This window comes from Myotis nattereri (assembly GCF_964212035.1).
Source record: "Myotis nattereri genome assembly, chromosome: 9".
Taxonomy (NCBI): Eukaryota; Metazoa; Chordata; class Mammalia; order Chiroptera; family Vespertilionidae; genus Myotis; species Myotis nattereri.
The window spans coordinates 35,659,224-35,681,842 of record NC_138084.1 but is presented as its reverse complement, the minus strand read 5'-3'; the positions used below and the strand labels follow the sequence as shown (position 1 = coordinate 35,681,842).

At 50.7% G+C, this 22,619-nt stretch overlaps 1 protein-coding gene across 2 annotated transcripts in view; it reads right to left on the bottom strand.

Annotated features, from left to right (window-relative positions):
- GALNT18 (polypeptide N-acetylgalactosaminyltransferase 18) overlaps positions 1-22,619 on the bottom strand; it is a 296,162-nt gene that overhangs the window by 124,727 nt on the left and 148,816 nt on the right. For both annotated transcript variants that reach the window (XM_081099430.1, XM_081099431.1), the window contains exon 3: positions 13,221-13,387. In XM_081099430.1, coding sequence (XP_080955556.1) covers positions 13,221-13,387 — 167 coding nt within the window. The remainder of the gene's footprint in view (positions 1-13,220; positions 13,388-22,619) is intronic.

Genomic DNA, 22,619 nt, shown 5'->3' with positions numbered 1-22,619 from the left:
TACAGGGTAGCCAGAGATCTTCCAATAATGTCAGTCAGATCATCTCTCACTCCCTCTCAACAGTCATTGGTGCTGCCCATCGCACCGAGAGTAATACTCTACAGGTCCTCCATGACCAGACCCTGCGTAAGTCTTCAACGCTATCTCAAGCCATCCTTTGCCTTCCTTACCACCCTCCAGCCACAGCTGCCTTCGTGTGACTGAAAATATGTTAGGCTCCATCCCACCTCAGGGTCCTGGCATGTGCTGTTCCCTCTGCCTGAAACACCTTTCCATGGCTCTTCATGTGGTTGACTCCCTTTCATCCTTCAGAGTTCAACTCACAGAGACCATCTCTAGTCATCTAACCTGAAGCACGTTCCCCTCCACATTTCATTTACTTCATGTCATCATATTTATATGTTTTACAGCATTTGTCACAGTCTGTCATCATTTGATTGTGACCCGTCTATCTAGCAGATCAGGCTGTGAACCCCTAAGGGTAGGGACCGTGCCAATGTCACATCCCTGGGCATAGCACAGGGGCTGGCACTTGGGAGGTGACTATCTTGGTATTATGTTACTGTGACAAAACACCACACATGTAGCAGCTTAAAACAACACAAGCTGATTATCTCACAGTTTCTATAGGACCCTCTGCTCAGGGTGTCACTGGGTTGAAATTGTGTTGGCCAGCGCTGCAGTGCTCATCTGGGCCCCAGGGTCCTCTTCTAGCGTTAATGGTTGTGGGCATAAGTCCTTCCCTTGCAGTCAGTGTAGGACTGAAATCCGTGTTTCCCTGCTAGCTGTCAGCGGGACCTTCTCAGCAATGAGAGACCACCTGCAGTTCCCTGCCCTGCGGCCCCTCAGGCAGTGCACAGTGTGGGCGCTGCTTCTGCCAGGCCACCAGAGCGCACCTCTGTGCCTCCCCTTTCTGCAACCAGCCAGAGGAACCTGCTTATAAAGAACTCACGTCACGAGGTCAGGCCCCCCCAAACTGACTGGACCTTAATTACATCCACAGAGCCCCTTCGCAGCAGTGCCCAGATTAGCAACTGACTGAATAACTGCAAGAGGCGGGTATACACCGGGGGCCAGGATCTGCCAACACAGTGATCAATAAATATTTGCTGAATGAAAAATATAGATCTCCTTCTGGCCACCTATTTGTATAAGCAGTTCATCCAAACCCACGTGGGTCCATTTCTAGGTACAAGGCAGGCAGGAAAAAAAAAAAAAAAAGCCTCATAGGCAATAACAGACAGACGAAGAGGGACACACTGGACTTGGAATTGAGAAATGGGGACTCAAGCCCCAGCGCTGCCACCATCTTGCCGTGAGAACTTTGGTGACTCACTACCTGCTCTGATCCTCCATTCCTTCATCTCTCAAATGAACATAAAACACCTATGTCATGGAATGAAATAAGATTAAATCCTTCTATCCACCTACCCATTCATCTGTCTCCCCATGTCTCTCCCTCTCCCTCCCCTTATCCTCTCCCCTGCCCCACCCTCTCTTCCCTTCCCACCCCCTCTAATGGATGCACCTGGAATAATGAGAGAGCCCAATAGCTGGGACGTGCTTTTCCGGCCATGCAGAATTTGGGAATTCAGTAGACAGTGGGCATTCACCCAACGATGGATTGATATATCACAGGAATGCGGAGTACATGGGTCCAGAGGGCAGCAGCTGGCCCGCTAAGATTCTAGGAACTCACTTCAGAAAGACTGAACAACAACCTTCAATGTTCTTTTCAGAAAAAACACAATCACTTCAGCCAATATCTTAGCCTCATGACCGAGCAGCCCTGGTCAGAAGCACGCGGCACACAACTTTGTTTTCTTCGATTCTCTGCATTTGTTCTCATGTTTAAGACAAATGAAATTTGACAGCACAGATAAGCTTGCAGACACACTCAGTCCACGGGACTTAGCCGGAAACCTCTTTCAACTCAGGTAAAAATATTCCTTTCTTCAGTACCTGAGCACCTTAGGGAAGATATAGGGAGTCAATGTGGCCGCTGCACAGCCTGGCATGAAAACCTGCCACGTGGCTGAATTTTCTGTTGCATCAGTAAGTGCTGATCGGTGACAAGTTAATTCCTCCCCACCGTCTGGGCAGAGCACCCGCTGTCCACCCCCTGAGCTCATCAGCAGGATCCTTTGATCAATTCCCCTTCCAGACCCGGTTGGGACGCTCTGCCAAGGCACGCTTGAAGCCTCGCCTTCACCATAACCCTGCCTCAGACACTCGTTTTAATTTTCATTTGGCTCAGAACCCATGTAAATGCTGAGCTCTGATCCAATTTCTAATTCATTTCTGTCACCCCATTGAATTCACCAGGTGAGGAAGGGTTTAAAGCAGCGGTTCTCAACCTGTGGGCCGCAACCCCTTTGGCGGTCGAATGACCCTTTCACAGGAGTCGCCTAAGACCATCCTGCATATCAGATATTTACATGACGATTCATAACAGTAGCAACATTCCAGTTATGAAGTAGCAACGAAAATAATTTTCTGATTGGGTCACAACATGAGGAACTGTATTTAAAGGGCCAGAAGGTTGAGAACCACTGGTTTAAAGGCTTGGGTTTGTAGGGTTCTAATTCATACTCCTTTCCCCAGAGGAGAAGCATTTTCCTGGGTCTCCTTCGGCATTGAAATGCTGTGGTTATTCACTCCCAGATGGCAGCCACCCCTGCACCAACCACGAGGACCACAAGCTAATCCCCGACCATCCGCTAGGGTTGCAGTGTAAGAAGAGGCGGGGATGCAGAGAGGAAGAACCAGATGAGCCCTGTTGAGCAGCGGCACATCCAAATCACAGCCACCCACAGCGATTTGGTTCACATGAAGGCCTGAGCTCTTGCCCCCTCCCCTGCCTCCTGTCCTGCCTCTTGCCCTGAAAGAAACCTAGTGAGATGAGCTCAATGGGACTGACACGCTACTGGGAGTCTCCCACAATCTGTCTCCTCTCAGCCCGGTCAGCTTTCCTGGGTGCTGGTCACTCCCCTCTCCCACGCCTAGGCTGGCACAAGGTGCCAGATGCAAGCGGCTTCTAAGGTCTCAAGATGCAGGGATGTGACTAAGAATGGCATCAGAGTCCACAACGTTCCTGCTCACTGATCCGATATTGTTGTGGTTTCTTTCTGTTTAAGAGCCTCTCTCCCTAAAATTCTACTTACATCTTAAGCTCATGAGATAGCAGCTTCTAACAACCACTAGACATGAGACAGCTCATTTCGACATCTGTGTGCAATGAGGGCTGCAGAGTCTGCCCACTGGCCTGCTGCCATCCCCGACGGAAGCTCCTCACAGGCAGGTACCACATCGGGTTCACCACTGCCTCCCGGCACAGAGCTCAGAACGGGTACTGGGTTTGCTGACTGAATGTGCGTGAATGACGGTAAGAGCAGAAGAGGTGTAAGTCCCCGTGGGCCTAGCAGACAGGCGAGGCAGTCCCTGAAAAAAATAAGAAGTTTTCCCCCAATTGAGGGCCCCTGAGAGCAGATTAGGACCCTGGTAAAATAGAAAACGAAACCCCGCCCTCCCTGTACCCCACCTCCACAGCAAGCGCAGGTTTCTGTTGACATGGCACATAGGTGGGTCCATACCTGTGGCTGGAGCTTACCCACCCCAATGCTTTCCCCAGCACAGCCTCCCACCCTGACATCAAACCAGGGATATGCTGGTCTCCCAAGAGCTCGGAAAGCTCATTTGCAGGACAGATCTGGGCGGCTGTGGAGATGATTGCAGGCTCCAGCCCTCGTCCACGCACCAGCCCTCGTCCACGCACCTCCTTTTGCTGAGCACCTAGTCCCTGGAGCTGCCGGGGGACACCTGCTTCCCTGCCTGGTTTGGGGCAGCCTTTCAGAAACCAACCCCCCCAGAAGGCATCCCATCCTCCAAATAGCTGATTCCCACGGTGAGTATTGGATGTGGCGGGTTTTGGGCCATTTTCCATGACTGGGAAAGCAGAGGGAGGGTCTCGGCTCACCAGCAGTTCCTGCATTCAGCTCCACTTACACTGTCAGCGCTGGTTTGTCTTTTCAAGCTGCTGAGCAAGATAGGCCAGGAGCCAAGAGGGCACAAGGAGACCTCTCCTGCCAGCTGCACTGCTGGCTCGGTCCTGGCCTCTTCCAGGGACGGCCTGACTCCCAGCTGCTGGCTGCAGGCCCCTCCCCTGAGGGCAAGGGGCACCTCTCCTGATCCCCTCCCACACTCCGCTCAGAGCTCCGGCTCCGGGAATCTCCCCTTCGCCAGATGGTCACACAGCCGACCAGAGGAAGAGGCCTTTTGTACTTGGTTCCTGCCAGCTTTGCTAATCAAACACTGGTCACCCTGACGGGCCTGTAAAGCAAAATGATCCAACCCCGTGGCTGCAGGCTGCTTACAGGGGGCTCCTGAGCTATAAAAAAAAAAAAAAAAAAAAAAAATGCAGTCCCAAAGCTCTCTAAGGCAGTGATGGCGAACCTATGACACACGTGTCAGAGGTGACACGCGGACTCATTTTTTTGGTTGATTTTTCTTTGTTAAATGGCATTTAAATATATAAAATAAATATCAAAAATATAAGTCTTTGTTTTACTATGGTTGCAAAGATCAAAAAATTTCTATATGTGACACGGCACCAGAGTTAAGTTAGGGTTTTTCAAAATGCTGGCACGCCGAGCTCAAAAGGTTCGCCATCACTGCTCTAGGGGCTATTCTTGGTTACCGGGAAGTATGTTGGGAAATTCCTGATTTTCTAAGTCAGTTCCCCTTTTGGTAAAGGAGCCCAAAAGGAGTGAAGAACTGCCCTCACTATCGCCAGCCTCAGGCAGGCTTGGCTGTGCACACTGCTGGGGCCGCAGCGTGGCTGGTGAGGACAGAGGGGGCTGATAACAGCGGGGCTGGCGCTGGAAAGACTGAGCTCCGGGGTGGTCCACAGAGAGGCAGCACCCCCAGGGGCGGGGCACTTCCAGGCACCACTAAGAGCATTCATTTCAGGGGGAGGGGTCTATCAGTGGGAGGTCCTAGCCCTCAGGATGCAGGAAAGCAAGTGGGTCAAACCAGGGAGCAGAGTCCCGCCTCTTAAGGAAGGGGGTTGGCCAGGGCTGTATGGAGAGCCAGGGCCCAGCTTAGGGGATGAGGGTCTCTGAGCAAGGCTCCATCCCAGCAGGAAACTGAGGGCTGGTGGGGAATGGACACAGAAGCCCAAATGTAGGACCAACTCAGAGAAGGTTGAGGAAAGTGGGGTTTGGAGGACCGCAGGTGCAGGACACACCGCAGGCTGCAGCAGCTCTGTCAGGCCAGGTGCCCACTGGCAAAGGGAGGCTGCTGCTCTTCTCTGCAGGGGCCAGGGCTGCTGGGCGACAAGCACATGGCACCTCGATATGCATCCTAGAAAGGCATCCCCTCTGGGACCCTCAGTTATAAAAATGCACATCTGAGACAGACTCGTTGCAGTATGCATGGTTTAGCAAATGGAGAGCATGGGCTATTTTATCCGTCCCAACCCTCTCCCCCTGCCTCGCCCCCTCGCCCGCCCCGCCCCCCACACACACACACACATGTGCTCCTTGTCTGGGTGCCCTGGTGAAGGGCACAACCTGCAGAGCCCTAGGAGGTTTGCTCAGAAGCTGACACAATTGAATCTGCCAGAGATATTTATCTGATTCCCTTAGTCACAGGCTGGGCCCAGCCCTAGGGTCAGGGCTTGAGTCGGCAGGGAGGGCTAGGCATCTGCCACCAAAAGCAAGCAGGAGCTCAAGAGCCACACAGACCATTTCCTCAGGAGAGTGCTGGACAACACCGAGGACATCAATATGTGCCCGTGGCCAAGAGCAGCCCCCAGGCTGGTGATGGATGATGAACTGGGCAGGTAGAGGCAGCCCTGGGCAGAAGGAGCGAAGGTGAGAGTCTCCAGGACTCCTGCAGAGTTCAGTCCTGGCTGCCTCCTCTCTGGGTTGCTGGGTGCCCACTCCCAGTCTTGTGGGTGGGCCACTCTAGTCACACAGGTCAAAGGAATAGAGGTGGGTGGTGACAAAAGGCCTTCAGCTGAGAGAGCTGACAGCCCATGTGCCTGGCTGTATAAATACCTCCAAGCTGCCTGAGGCTTGGCTGTAATTAGATTAGCTATATGGGCTTCTTTAAGCTCCATAAAGCACAATACTGTCTGACCATTTTTTTCCTCTGCGTTTTTTATTTTTGCAATTATTCCAGCTGCATGCAAAGCTGTTGGTATTTTTACAGCCCGGAATGCGTATCTCTCGTGTAGGACAGCATCTTTGAAACATTAAACAATGATTAGGCAGGCTCTGGGCCAAGGGAGGATGGGGGCTTTGCGGGGGCTTGGGGGAGGGGGCCCAGCAGCTGGCGGCAATCTGGGAGCTCTGATTCTATTTCGTCACTACACTGTGATTTTCATACCAACAATTAAAACTAACAATGATTCACAGTTGTGCAATTACTTGTCATTCATCGGGATGGTGAGGGTGGCTCCAGGTAGTGGTGGGAGAAGCTGAGCCGCTGTCAGTGGGGACTTGCATGCACACCATCACTCACACTGCACACACAGCCCAGTGCTATGGAATGGATGTGTGTGCCCCCAAATTCGTAGGGTGTTTGGAGGTGGGGCCTTTGGGAGGTAATTAGGGTTAATCGAGGTCATGCGGATAGAACCCCCATGATGGGATTAGTGCCCTTATCCATAGAGAAAGAGACACTAGAGATCGCTCTCTCCACACCCACACACTGAGGGAAGGCCATGTGAGGACACACAGAGAAGGCAGCTGTCTGCAAGCCAGGAGGCAGGCTCTCCGCAGACACTGAATCTGCTGGCACCTTGATCTTGGACTTCCCAGCCTCCGGAACCTGAGAAGTAAACGTCTGTTGCTTCAGCCATCCAGTCTATGGTATTTTGTTATAGCAGCCCAAATAGACTAAGACACACTGTTTACACATGCTCACACCACATACATGCACACTCATAGGTTCATTCATATTCACTCTCACAGCCTTGTTCAGATGCACACATGCAAACACATGTACACATATGTGCGTGCACACGTACACATATGGGTACACACACAGGCATATCAACTTCTCTCTATTTCAAAGGAAACAGGAAGCTGCCCCCTCTCACAAGGTGACCTAGAGCATGGCTGCCAACTCTTCAATTTCCTCTCTACCCCAACACGAGCCAAGAAGCTCACTGGGAAATGTCTTTCCTTATTCGACCCGGCAAAGCTCCAGCTGAGGGAACAGCACACCCTTCTCTTAAGTTCCTTCTTTGCTTTCTTCTTCACTGGTCCTGCTGCCCAACAGCTCTCTCTCCAGAGTGGATGGAGGAAAGAGAATGAGGACGACATTCAAGTAAGTCTTTTGGCGTCAGGGAGCCATGGTGCACCTGAGGCAACCTTGTTTAATAGTCCAGGGTGTAGGCTCCCAAGCCAGACAATCTAGGTTCAAATCCCACTTCTGTGTGACTTTGGACACGTTCCTAACTGCTCTGTGCCTGCTTTCTTGTTATAAAAATGACACTGATCATCGTTCTTACCATTGTCTCAGAGCACCAGTTAATTTCTATAAAGTACTTAGAATAGTCTCTGGCACATACTAAGCGCTCACTGAGTGGGACTCTGACTTGGAGCACTGGGAGTCACGCTGGTCCGAGGCCCAGGTCTGGAGAAGTGGGGGTCAAACTACAACCCTGGGCAGAGACCCCCTACCAGGCAGTGGTTTAGCCAGGGGCCTGGAAGCCAGCCTGGGGACCCCTCTGGCCATGCCTGCCTGCTGCCCTGCCCTGAAGTAGATCAGGCCCTGTACCTAAGAGGGTATGGGGGCAGCTAACCCACGCTGGGACTCCAGGACACAGGCCCACCTTGTTAATGTGTGTGTGGATCACATTGGCTCTGATTTGCCCTCACCAAGAAGCAATGGTGTGGCTGGCTATCGGGGACGTCCACCAAGGACTGAGCTTATGTCCACACATCCCCCAGGCTTCCGGAAGTGTGGTGAGTAACAGAAATGGGTTCCAGGGCCAGAGGACCTGAGTTTGAGTTCCTATACCATCACATCCTGCTATTTATGTGACCCTGAGCCCTGGTCACTTTTTACATTTTTTAAACAATTTTTATTGTTTTTACCTCTCTGAGACTTAGCTTCTTCGTCTGTGATATACAGATGATAATCATGTCTACTTCCCTGTTCTCTTGTCAACAAAATTTGTTTAGTGACTACTCTGTGCTGGGCACTGGGCTAGTTGGAGGGACACTGAGATGCCCAGCACTGTGTCCCTCTCACACTGGTTAGCTTGGCTAGTCTGTATTAAATAGCTCTCTGTAATTTAGTGAGTAAATAAACAGCTCAAACACCGTGTGGGAGGAAGCTAGGGCATGTGTGTGCACTCCCTGATCCAGCCGGTTGGGGTGTAGTGCAGAGTGATGGAAGGCTTCCTGGAAGCAGTGGCACCTGAGTGGAGCCTGAGCAAAGGTTGGAGCTGGGCAAAGGGAGTAGGAGTGTGTGTGTATGTGTGGGGGTGGGGGGTGGGGGGCAGCCATTCCTAGGAAAGGATATCGATAGGCCAGGAGAGAGACCACTCGACCCCAGCCTCAGGTGTGTGAGGGGTGGAAACTGGCCATTCCCTTGTTGCAAAGCAGCAGAAGAGTTCAAACATTAAGCTGGTTTAGTTTGGGCAAGTACTGCCAACCAGGAGCAGATCAAAATCTCCAGGATATGGGATTCTTAAAAGAGTATTTGATATTGCCATTGTTTTGATGTGCTTTTAGTTACAAAATTCAGATTCGGCTTTTGACAGGCCCTCAAAGTAGCATGAGAGACCTGTATATGATTTTATTTATTTATTTATTTATTTATTTATTTATTTATTTATTTTTTATTATTAGTTAAGGTATTAAAAATGTGTCTGTGTATGATTTTTAAGTTTATCAAATAAGGACAAGAGTTTAAAGAGGAAACAGAGAAACTGAGTACAAAGAAAAAAATTTTTTGAAGCACGAGTGGCCAGATTGGGGGAAGTGGTGACTCTGGACAGTTGATGAGGGAGCCTGCCAGGACTCATATCACTGAGCACCTGCTCTGAGCTATGTACTGGAACACCTGTGTCACATGAGTGAGTTCACAAGGGAAGGGGGGCGGGCAGTGGCTTAGCCATGTGCCAATGTACTTGGCAAAAATTATATGGCCAGCAAAGACCTGTTGAGGAATTGAACACATGGATGAATGAATGAACAAGTAAATGAGTGCCCAGATGCACAGGAAGAGACGACTCTATCAGCTGAAAATCCTGGTGCTTCCTCCCTCTGGAGGTCTGTAAAGGTTGAATCACTCAGCCCCAGCTGAAGTCGTTGGCCCATTGGGAGTCACTGCAAAACACAGTAATTAAACCAGGAGGCTCGCGCGGGCTCCCCCATGTCCTTGAGATAACAAGGAAGAGGAGCCGGGGAGGGGAAGCACTGCCGCGGGGTTGCAGGGAGGACACGGCAAGGCCCTCACTGCGGCGAATGCCTGCAGAGGTTGGGCAAGATGGAAGGCGGAGGCCCAGGCTTGGCCGCTGGACTCCGTGCATAGGTCCTCCCTGGTTGGGGTAACAGCAAGAGAAGCTTCCCCTCCTGCTCTGCATTCCACCTGCCATTCACGCCTTCTCCCTGGGATGAGCAGGGAGGTGCCAGGACCCCACTGCAGGAAGAAACACTCCACCCGCAGTGCTCACTGCTTGAGGCTAGCCCCGGGGGAGCTTGGGTGCCTGCTGTCCAGGCTCAGCTGCAGTACAGATGGAGGACAACAATGAGACCGTCCCACTGCATCAGAAAGCTCTGAGAAGCTTATTAAAATGCAGATGCCTAGCAATTGCCCCAGACCTACAGAATCAAGACTCATTCATTCTTTCCATTGAATCAATATTTATTGAACACCGACAAGTACCAGGTACTATTCTCGGTGCTAGAGAGACAGCAATGGACAAAACAAATCTCCCTGTCTTCATGGAACTTACATACTAGTGGAGAGAAAATGTCCAAATAAATAAGGGAAGTAATCAAGTGAGTACAGAATGTCAGGTGGTGATTGGTGCTCTAAAGGAAAACAAGCAAGGAAGGGTGAGGAGTAACAGAGGTAAGGGCTCCCATTTTAAATAGGGTGGCAAGGTGGCATTTGAGCAAAGGCCTAAAGAGGCAAAGGAACAAGATGTGCAGATATCAAGGGGCAAGAGCATTCCAGGTGGTGAGAACAGCAAGTGCAAATGTCCTGGGGCAGCAAAGTGGCTGATCTGAATCTCCATATTTTTAGTGGAGCTCAAACACAAAAGCCTGAGATCACTTTAGCATACTGTCAGCATCTTATACAGGAGTCAGTCCCTGAAAGAGTGAAGCTCGTTTAGGAAATTGCTTAAGAAGCAAGAGAACAGGAACTCAGACTCCTACACCAGGACTGTCTGCAGAGCCTTCAGCCCTGCGTTTCCGAGAGAGAGCTAAAGGTCCAAAGGGCTTGGATGAAGAAAGCAGTAATCAACTGCCCCTTCCCTGTGTTTATGGGAACACAGCCTAACCCCAAAGCAAGGTGCCTGCAGAAGAGGCTACAAGGCACCAGAACAGACAGAACCTGTGACAAACGCCTGGGAAGGAAAGCTTAGCAAGGGATTCATTCTGAAAGCTCCGTACTCCTGCTTCACTGACAGTTTTAAACACCAACATCCCTTCCACCCTGCGTTATCTCATTCAAGCTTCCGAACAATCCCCGAGGTAGGAATTATACATCCCAATTTTGTAGATAAGGAAAATGGGGTTCACAGAGGTTAAGAACTCACAGCTAGGAAGAAGCTACAAAGAGCTGGAACCGAAAAGCTGGACTAACGACAAATTCTCTGGTCTTCCCCCCAGAAAAGAGAGAAAGGCACGGCTGCCTCGAAGCAGAGGCTCCATGCCAGCTAGTGTTGTTGTTAATGTTGCTATTTTTATTATTGTCATTTAACTCACTCTTAGGACCACGCAGCTCATATAGCACTTTCACTCCCATTCCCTCAGTTTATCCTCAGGGACTATGGGATGGACAGGGCAGGGCAGGACCTTATGTCCCCACATGGCACATAAAACAAAAAGCAGCCCGACCAGTGTGGCTCAGTGGTTGAGTACTGACCTATGAACCACGGTTTAATTCCTGGTTGGAGCATATGCCTGGGTTGCAGGCTCGATCCCCAGTTGGGGGTATGCAGGTAGCAGCCAAACAATGATTCTCTCTCATCATTGATGTCTGTCTCTCTCTTCCTCTCCCTTCCTCTCTCTGAAAACAATACAGGTATATTAAAAACAAAACAAACACAACAAAAAAAAAACAAGCAAAAGACCAGGAAGTGGTAGACCTGAGACTGTTATGTTTCATCCTTATTTTACATTTATTTGCATGACTCCCTGATGTCAGGGTTTAGGTCTGGTCCATCATTCCCTCATGTCCTTGGCCCAGCCAGGCTCTATAAATGCTTGTGAACTGAGCAGAGGCCCGATGTGAGATAAATTGTAGTCCTGTGCTGAGTGAGATGGTGCCAAGAGAAGCAGGCCTAAATGGAGCCTGCCCAGGACATGGCCGCAGCCGCCCTCACGTAAGTCAGGCAGGACCGGTGCAAAGGATCCTTCAGTTCTCTGCTAAGTAAGGCCAGAGACGGCTCACTTCCTCCAACAGCCAGTCTCAAGTGTCCCTCCTCTTCTCTTGAGAGCTTAGCTCAGGCTGCTCCCAGGGAACCCCTTTACTGGTCCGTCCTGTCCTATTCCCAAGGGGCTCTCCAGCTGGCACCAGACCCCTTCCCACAATGCCCTCCACCCATGCAGAGTCCTGCAAACCAGAGGGTGCTATTGCTCTGCCAGCCTCAGCCCCCATTGCCACACTCCTCATTGCCTCCAGCTGTCTCCCTATTCACCCATCTGATCCTCCCAAAGGGCAGAAAGATGGGCCCTTTCTTCCCAGAGGCAACCCTGGTTTCTGTGCCCAGGATCCATTCTCCTCCCTCCTCACAGGCCCTGCTCCACCCCTTGGCCTCAAGGGACTCAGGTACCCCCATCTCCGGCCAAGGGCCACAGGCACCTGCTCCTCAAACCCATTAAATCACCAGGGCTAAGGGATGGTCACCTGGACTTCTTAAAAGTTCTCCAAGCAATTCTAACCTGCAGTCAGGGTCTCGAGAACAACTTTACTTTCAAACAGGGGAAATACACACAATACAATACAATACAATACAATACAATACAATACAATACAATACAATACAATACAATACTATACCATACACCTGAGCAACACAGACCAGACTATAATAGAAAAGAGCATGTTTCACCCATTATAAGGGTAACTATTGTTTCTTAAAAGTTCTGTTTTAATAGCATGTGCATACAATTGGGTGTGAGTAGGCATGTCATCCTGGGTCATGATATAAATATATTTTTTGCTGTAGATTGTGGTTAATTTTTTAAAATTGTTTTTTAATTAAATTTGTCTGTCTGTATGTGTGTGTATGTAAAACTTTGGCTCCTGATTCTCTTTCACAGTTAAAATCCCTGACAGAAAAGTCCACCTCCATGCCTGCTCTTTACCTTCACCTGGCTTCTACAGCTGCATGCCAAGTCTTGAAAGCTTCTTGCTGAGGTTTGCATGCTCTGCACCTTCCAAACCCACTGGCCTCTTCCCAGACTCTGTGTCCTTCCACCTGTCTGTCGGTTCATTCAAACAGATGACTCTCATTCCTGAAATTCTCTGTCTGTGGAATATGTGTCCTCCAGTTTCTCCTGCTGGGCCTTCCCTGTGTCTCAGCCCTCTTCCTCCTGACTCCTACATGTCTTACACTCAGCATTCTCTCAACTTCTATTTGCTGGTCTTCTCTCTTCTCTTTGCCAACCCTCTCCTCCCAGTCAATGACTTCAATTACTCTGTGTACACAGCTCCAATTCCACGTCCACTGTGGATGTGGTCGGGGTAGAGGTCAGGGCTATTGATCTCATTACACTAGAATGTTGGAGGGAAGAGAGGAAGGTTGGTAAGACAGAGCTTGGGGACCAGGCTTCAGTGGGATGCAAAGAGGGCACACCTTATGGAGTGCACCTTCCAGAGCACTGACCACCATGAATCTCTCATCACGGAGGCAACGTTCCAGAGCAGGAGCCGCCACAGAGAGCCTTGAGAAAATTAGAACCCCGCATAGAGGCTGACCCCTCTGCTCAAGGGTCAGCCGCAGAGCGAGGAGCTCGAACACTCACCGTTGCTGCTGTTGTCGTCCACCAGGATGATCTCCTTGAGCAGGTGCGAAGGCGTGCGTTCCATGGCCGAGTGGATGGAGCGCAGAAGCACCGAGAGGGCTTCATTGACAAAGATGAACACGATGCTGACCTCGGGCAGGCTGGCAGGGAATGAGAGGTTGCGGCACCTGGAAAGAAGGAGAACCAGGACCTTACACCTTTCAGGGAATCCTCGGGGGCACCCCAGGTGCTGGTCCACCCCATCTCATGGCTCCAGCTTTCCTGGAGGGCTCCGGAGTCCTGATTCTTCCCAGGTCTCTTCTTTGATACAGTGAAGCCAACCCCCAAGTGTGCAGCAGACCAGCTCACACCATTAAAACTGTTTGCCCCACAACAGGATCTGAATGCGTCAAAGACTAGCCCAGCTGAATAGCTGTGCCCTTAGCACCTAGTGCAAAGCCTGGACCCAGTAGGTGGTCACTGAGTGTTTACTGGAAGAATGACTCAACATTTCTAAAACCAACGGGAGAGAAAATGCAACCAAAGGAAAGTCTCAGTGTTTCCAAAATGGCAGCCAGTGCCTAGGTGAGGCCAGACCTCAGATGCTCTGCCTCAGGAGGGAACCATGTCTCTTCCCAGGGCCTCCTGCTGCCGGAACCCACCCTGGCTCCTCCAGCAGGCATACTGCCTGGGCCTCCCTGCCCTTCCTTCATCACAGGGGTCCGGGCTTCAGAGCCAGATTGAAGTCAGAGTCTCAACGTGAATGAAGGAGGGATGGAAGGACAAGTCCAGTCTCATTTCACAGATGAGGACACTTTGGCCCAGAGCGGCTGAGTCCCCGCCAGGAGTCAGCTGCCAAGAGAGAATATCTACGCTGGGCTTCTGATATCTACACCAGGGTTCTTTCTTGAAGAAGAAATAATTGTGGGAGAGACTGCCTTTAACTGCACCATTCACCCCTCGCTTCACTGAAACCCTGAAACCATTTGGAGATCTTTTACCCAGAGGACATGAGGCAAATTCATGAAAGTCTGCACCCCATTCCCCGTGGGAAGAGGAACACACAACCCTGAAATCAGATGCCATAAAGAGGCCACACAACCAGAAGTGTCATGGTTGACAGACATGTCCAGTTCCTTCCCTGCAAGCATTGCCTTAGTGGGCAGGGAACCACCGCTGGTGCCCTTCTCTGGCTGAAACTAAACGCCGCCGTTCCAGAGGCACTGAGATCCCATCCCTCGGGGGTTGAATGGCAGCCCCGTCCCAGGCCCTGGACTCAGACAGGAGGCTGCCCACTCCCACCACCAACCACTGAGGGCTCCATGGTCAGGGCTGGTGACCGCGTTGCACTGCTCCCATGTGGAGGCACAGCCAGGTTAGAGCGCGCACTAATGAGCATAATAGCGCAGGGCTCCTGCTCCTCAGTAATTAACGTGCTGCAGGATAGGCATGGGCCTGCTCTTCCTTAATGAGGAAGTCTGTGGGATAACCAGCGCGGAGCAATTCGGAGAAATCACCGTGGGGCCCCCGCCTGCTGAAGAGGAGGAGATTAATAAACTAAAATCGCCGTCTCTATGGTTACCAGAAATTTACAGAAACTTCTCTCATTCTATTTCAAGCTCTTCTTCTCTCTCACCAAAAAGGGATGGAGGAAGGGAAAGAGTGGAGCCTTTTCCCAAATCTGCTTCATACTTAAAATTTTCATAAAACCCTCAGGTTAACAGGTTGGTGTCGAATTCGTTCATTGTTACATTTAATGGAATTAATGTGGACTGGGCTCCTTCCACGAGGCAGTTCTGCACTGAGGATGCAGAGGGGTGTGGATCAAGTACCCGTAACCCTGGAGCTTACACTTTGTCGGGGGAAACAGGTAAACAAAGAGGCAAACAAATGACCCAGATTCGTGTAAGTGTGGAGATGGAAAGTAACACAGGGTAGGAGGTCAGCATGATGCCCTGGCCACTGTTCTAGAAGAAGGGGTCAGGGATGGGCTCTGTGGGGAGGAGAGATTTGATCAGAAACTTAAATGTCACTCAAGGTGAGCCCTTCAAAGGCCCAGTGGGACAAGGGAACATGCTGTGACTGGAGACCAGGCCAGGGAGGTAAAGCAGCTTCTTTAACTGCGGTGAAGGGACAAAGGAGAGGGGGAGGTGCAGGGAGGGACTTGGGAAGGAGGGAGACTGGAGTGACTCCTTATGCTCATCACACCCTTGTTAAACATTTTTATTGTTGTGAATATGATTTCTATGATAGCAATTAAAAGGTTTGTGGTTAACAGTCAAACAATTCTTCTTGCTTGTGCTTATTTATGACTGTGGAGGCCAGCAGCTGGCCTTTCCGTCGGCGTGGAAACTGAACTAAGCATTAACACACAACCCACTTGCAAATTGCATTTTAAAAATACCATGTACGGCCAAACCACTCCCGCGTGACCTTTATTTTTCTTCTCTGAAAGTGTGATTGGTGAACAGCTCCCAGTAAGGCCAGTATATTGGGCCTGCTCACTGTCCTCCCCGCGAACTCCACCAGCATGAGGACTGAGACCCTACGTCTGCTTGCCCTCCCGCGGAGGTTTCCCCTGAGTTCTGAGACCTCGAGGGCAGAGCTCCAGGTGCTCCCAGGTGTTTTCCAGAGTTAGAGGGCAACTGCCTTCCCCTGCTTTCTTCCCTTCTTAATTCTCAACATAACTACTCCGCGTCCCACTTCCCAGGAGACCACGATGGATTTCTCCCAGCAATGGCCCTGTCGGTCCTGATGGTTTGAGCCCCAGCGCCTTTGAGGGGGCTCCTGATGGCCTTTCTCCAAGCAGAATGGAAATGTTGTATCCATTTCGCAAGTGAAAGTCTGCTGATGACTATTTTCATATGAAAGTCTCTTTTGAACATAAGGTGTGTTTTGTTTTGTTTTATATGACAAACATTTGAACATAACAGACACCTAGTCTAGTGCATCGCTTCTCTGTTTACCATCTGTCTCCCTCTACTGTAAGGACCCTCCCTGAGAGCAAGGAGTTTACTTTGCACTGTGTTACCTTCTAAACTTAAACCAGGGGCTGGCACATGGTAAGTTTCTGGAATTGAACAAAACTAACAGGTTTGTTTATTTGTAGAAGGCCTACATTTTACACGCAGGCTACTGATCTCAGCATGTTCCTTCTTCTTAGAAACCTTCTCCTGCAGGAGTCACCACCCCACCCCGCTTCCCCTGCTGAACATGCGGCTCCCTCAGGTTCGGGCTCAGCAGTCCTCAGTTTCTTTGCACTGTAATTAAGTGATCCCCCCTCCCCTAGCCCCCCCCCCCCAAATGTCCTGATCTCCTTAAATCCTTCCCTTCTCTCCTGGGAGCTGCTCAGGGCCCTCCCACCACCTCTGTGCCGGAGTCTGGCACTTGTTTTGTCTACCAACCAGCACTGATCCCCACCGAGTGCTCGGCCTCTCCAGAGACAGTGAGTGTGTCCCGATATACTGGCCTTATTGGGAACTGTTCATCACACCTTTAGAAGGAGGGCTAGACCTCTCCAGAATGCCTATCAAGTAGAATAGAAGCTGGGGTCTATCTGCCAATGAACACGAGTCACACTTCGGAGATGGCCTCTCCCAGCACCTGGTCCTCCAGGTCTGGCCATGCACACCCTCTGCTCCCAGGCCCTGCCCTCCTGCCTGCTCTGGGCGTCTTCCCCACACACTGCTTCCCCGAGTGCCTCTCCAGAGAAGGGCCGGGGAGATGAGCTTCAGGGAAGCCACAAAGGTGTGCCTGGTCCCTTCCGGGCGACACTCCTGGAGAAAGCCTGGCTGCATGAGACCAATCCCTTACTCATTTTGAGAAGAGGCACCTTCTCCTATAAAATCAAGCCACAAAAGTTCCCTTTTTACTCTCATTCTTGTTCAAAGTCGAGCCATTTTCCATGAGAGATAAAAACAAGGCATTTCTGAGAGAGGAGTACTATGGCTGTCTAATCAGCGAGAATTGATGGTCATGATAAACTCGACTTTATCGATCTCTGCACCCAGAGGCGGTGTGGGGATGGGAGCAGCGAAGTAGGGAGCCTCTCAGCAGAGCCCCCCAAGACTGTTTGAGCTATTTACGAAGCAAGTTTATATCAAGAGCTTCAGTGCCATTACTGCGAGAGGCAGGGAAGCAGTGCAGACGGAATGAGGCCAACCCAGGCTCCTGGTCCCTGGGTATCACCCAGGGCAGCAGCCAGAGGCCTCCGGATTGGATCTCAGAGTCTCTCCTCCCTGACCTCAAGCTACCCACCCATGGAGCCGCCTGACCTGGGTGGAAGGAGGGCTAGGCCTCTCCAGAATGTGTATCAAGTAGAACATGAGCTGGGGTCTTTCTGCCAATGAACATGAGGAACCAGGTCCAACTATGTCAGGGTTCTGGGAGTGGAGGTGGGACCTACCTGAATCAAGCAGTGAGAAGATGATACTCTCACGTACCCGCTCCCCCAAGTGCCCCCAGAGAGGCCCTTCCTGCAACTGTGGTCAGCACAGGGGGCCAGGGGCACTGTTAACCACTTGGCCCCAGGATCAGCAGTGCCCTCTTAGCCCTTCAGTCATCGATGTCCACCCCACATTCCCCTTCCACCATCCTACCTGCACCCCCAGGACTTGCTTGATCCTCCAGTGACCATGCATGGTACACTTGTAGCTTCTTCCAGACCCTTCCGGATCGCTTTGTTCACCAGGTACCCTCTGTGCCTACCACAATGTCCACCCAGAAAGCCCCGGGTGTCTGGCTGAATGAAAAAAACTAATAAATACTTGAATGGGGAATGGTAGAATCAATTCAGGCCCATGAAAGCTCTGGGGTTCCCACCAAGATCCGATAGAACAGGAATTGCTGCGTTGAACAGTTACTCCTTCCCTGACTGCAACAATAAGAACAGACCATCCAATAAGCCAGAGTTGGGTAAAGCAGAGGATAATGGTGGCAGGGCCTTTGGGGATCGGGCAAGACACCCCCTCTAGCTCAGATGTGGAGGAGATGGTGGACATCTGAGAATGGGGAGTTTTAACAGTCTGTAAAGGAAGAGAAATGGGCCAACTGATCTCGGAACAGAATCCAGCATGGGAATTGCCGACAGGAAAACTACTAAGTAGACGTGATCATCAAGACCTCCAGCTTTCATCCAGAGACAAAAGTTCTGCCCGGCCAGTGTGACTCTGTGGTTGAGCATCGAACCATGAACCAAGAGGTCACTGCTTCGATTCCAGGTCAGGGCATGTGCCCGGGTTGTAGGCTTGGTTCCCAGTGGGGGGCATGCAGGAGGCAGCAAATCGATGATGTTTCTCTCTCATCAGGGTTTCTATATCTCTATCCCTCTCCCTCTCTCTCTGAAAGTCAATAAAAACATGATTTTAAAAAAGTTCTACAAACATCCTTTCAGGTGACTACCAATTTAGAGAGAGGAACTGCTATCTCAGACCCAGACTGCAAGTAGGACAACAGGGAAACGAGTCATTAAAAACATAAACAGTCAACAGGAAGCGGGGAGACTGTTTGTCCCCACATCTTAGAAGTGCAGGGAAAATGGGATCCCTGGGCTCCATGGACAGCCAGTCACTCTCAGGGCACAGAAGTCAGCTGGTGTAGTGGGAAAGCCCCATGGGGACTGAGTGTCTCCATGTGGTGGGTTTGTTGGTGAGCTGGACAGGTTTGTGGCAAGGAGAGCTGAGGACTGTGGGGAGAGGGAAGGTGGGCCCTGTGTGTCAGGAAAAGGAAGTCCAGGCTGGTTTCAGCCTCTGATGCCCAGAATGAGGGCGGGGGAGAAGTCCCGCTTGGGGGCCTCAGTCTGGTCTGCCTTACAGGGCTGCCTGGTCCTCCTCTCATCCAGCACCAGGCAGGTAGCCTGTCCCGTGGGGCTCCTTGTCCACATAGTGGTCCTTCAGGTAGTTAAAGTCATGATAGCATCCCCAAAGACATCTCTTTTACAAATCAGAGACCCAGGTAATAAAAGTAACAAAAAGTTAAAGAGTAGTTACTACATGTCAGGCAGTGTTCTTAGAGCTCGACATATATTACAACTACAGGCCTGGTGCATGATATTTGTGCATGGAGTGTGTGTGGGTGTGTGTGGCCTCAGCCCGGCCTGTGCCCTCTCTCAGTCCAGGACCCCTCGGGGGATGTCCTCCTGCCGGCTTAGACCCAAAGATATCAGGCCTAAGCTGGCAGTCAGACATCCCTCTCACAGTCTGGGACTCTCGCAGTCCGGGACCCCTCACTCCTTACTGCCCGCCTGCAGTGGAGGCAGGAGAGACTCCTGTCACTGCCGCTGTGCTCGCCAGCTGTGAGCCCGGCTTCTGGCTGAGTGGTGCTCCCCCAGTAGGATCGCATTGACCACCAGGGGCAGTTCCAGCATTGGGTGTCTGCCCCCTGGTGGTCAGTGTGTGTCATAGGGACTGGTGGTTCCACTGGTTGTTCTGCTGTTCAGTCGATTTGCATATTAGGGTTTTATTATATAGGATATAATCTTTGTATTAGTATCACTAATTTACAGACAGGGAAACCAAGGTACAGAGAGGCTAAGTAACTTGCTGGAAGTCACCCAGCTTATAAGTGAGAGACCTGACCTTGGAACCCAGGGAATCAGGTCTTAAATATTACTCTATAATCTAAGCAGAAGCTTCATCTGCTTGTCATGTTATCCAGTTCTTCTCCTAGGTTGTTCTCCTCTGAACATACTCTACTTTCTTTTTATCCCTTTTACTCCATTTCTGCAGTTGTGATCTGAGTAGCAGAGTAAAACAAAACTGTCACCTCCCCTTTTTAAGACATTACTAGAAGCCCAGCGAATGAAATCGCATGGCCCGCCCACCTGTGTGGCCTCGCCATGCTCGCAGCCCCACCCACCCATGCTGGTGTCAAGTCCCTGCCAGCATCCGCACACTCAGCCTCCTGGTGACCAGCCTTTGGTCGTTCCACTGTGACAGTGTCACGACCACGGGGTTTTTGTGATAGAGATACCTCTACTAATATAGTTCAACTGGCTGGGTAGCTCAGTTGATTAGAGCTTTGTCCTGATACGCCGAAGTTGTGGGTTTGTTCTCTAGTCAGGGCACCCCTGAGAAGCAACCAATGAATGCATAAATAAGTGGAACAACAAATCTCTCTCTCTCTCTCTCTCTCTCTCTCTCTCTCTCTCTCAAACCAGTCAATCAATAAAGATTAAAAGAATATACAGCTCAAGATTACGCCACCTTTAAGAAAAACCACATGACACTACTGGCCCATAATGAGCTTAACATTTATGAAGAACCAGAAATATTTTTTTTCCAGGCTGCTTTAGTTAGTATTTCCCCCCAACTGTGTTTGTGCAGTTAGCATTTTCAGTGCAACAGCAGAATCATTACCTAAGGGTGTTTATTTGACCCCTTTGCCCCGAGGCTGCCCTCATGGAGCACACCCTTTCCACAAACTTTGGGTCATCTCCACGGAGCCAGTCCCAAACCAGAAAAGCTCACCTGAGCAGGGTGAGCCACGGGTGCTGAGGGAGTGTTTGGAGACACAAGATCCAGGTAAAACTACTGGTTGCCAAATACTGCCTGTGGGAACTTAAACAAGTTTCTTGACATTTCAAATACTCAGGATTCTACTATATAAAATGAAAACAATAACTACCTCAGAGAGATGTGAGGACAAAATTCAGTAACCGCCCCCCCCCCTCGCGCCACACACACACACACACACACACACACACACACAAAACAGACATTAAGCAGTTTGCATAGCACTGATACCTGGAGCCCGCCCCCTCTCCCCCAGGACCAGCTATATAATTTGTGGGCTCCGTGCAAAAAGAAACTATGGTGGCCCCTGTTAAAAAATTATTCAGAATTTTAACAAAGTGAACAAAGAACTTTAAGCCAAGTGCAGAGTCCTTGCAGCCTTCTTGGGGTCCTGTTGCATGCTGTATTAGTTTCTGAACACTGATGTTGCTGCTGTAAGAAATTACTACAGCCTTGGTGGCTTACAACAACACACATTTATTATCTTACCATTCTCGAGGTCTCACTGGGCTAATATCAAGGAGTTGTTAGGGCTGCATTGCTTTCTGGATGCTCAAGGTGATAATGTGTGCATGCCTTTTCCAGTATCTATCTCAAGGCTGCCCAGGCCCTTGACCAGGTCGCTCAGTTGGTTAAAGCACTGTCCCAATACACCAAGGTTGTGGGTTTGTTAAGAAAAAAAAATCAATTAAAGGCTGCCCACATTCCTTGGCTTATGGCTCTCTTCCAACTTCAAAGCCAGCAGTGGCTGGTCAAGGCCTTCTCGGATTGCCATCTCGGACTCTTCTACCTCTCTCTTCCACTTTTCAGTGACCTTGCAATAACATGGGGCCCATCCAGATAACCCAGAAGAATCTCATTTTGAAGTCACCTGATTAGCACATTTATTTCCGTCTGCAACCTTCATTCTTTGCCACATAACACACCATATTCATAGGTTCTGGGCGTTAGGATATGGACATCCTAGGGAGGCCATTATTCTACCCACCATACACACCCATAAAGCCAGTCCTCCTGGCCCCTAAAACTGAGCTCTTAGATGTCTATCTAGAGACCATGAAGACCCCACAGTACTCCAATCCATACACCCAAACCTGTGGCCACACCCAGGGTGGTGGCAGCAAACACCCACAGTCACCTTGGATGGACCCTGACCTGCTCCCAGTTGGACGGAGTCCCTGGCTCCAGGATGCATTCTCTCTGCTGTAATCCTGGCCTGCTCCTTTCCTCTTGGATGTTCACACATGGTTTCTCCAGCTCAGGGCCCAGGGCTCCTTTGTGGGTGTGTGGGTGTGGCTCTGTCCCAGCTGCTCCCACCTGGGGCTGCAGAAAATAGTCTCTCTTTTAACAACCCCTCATGCCTCAGCCTCAGGCCCTAACCCACCAGTCAACCGAGGAGCCAGTCCACCTACCCCCTGCAAGGGAGGGAATGGACCTCAGGGGACTGCTGGAGAGAAAGGTGACATCATTGACTCAGGAGCCTCTGAGGATCTGCCAACAAGAGGCAGGAAGCAGCACCTGCCCGGGGCTCTGCCCTGAGCTACCTTGGAGGAAGGCCAGAGAGTTGCCATGGCAACGTGACAGCCCTGAAGCTTGGCACTAGAAGGCCGCTTCTCCTCCTCTCCCCCAAGTGCCCCCGGGCTCTGTTTGGAAATAACAACCACTGCCTGTAGGAAAAAATCCAGTGTGTGCCTGCTGCTGTGGAACTATGGTCACCCACATGCCACCTGCCTGAGCCGCTGTCACTGGGGTGGCAAGCTTGCTTTAACCGCCACCCCCACGATCATCCTTCCCCACAACCACAATCGTCTTCTCAAAACCCATCAACCTCTCAGAAGATGTCTCTTCCATCCTCCCTCTCCACCTCTCAGGCAAAGGACTTCCCCATCTCTTTCTCACACCCTCACTT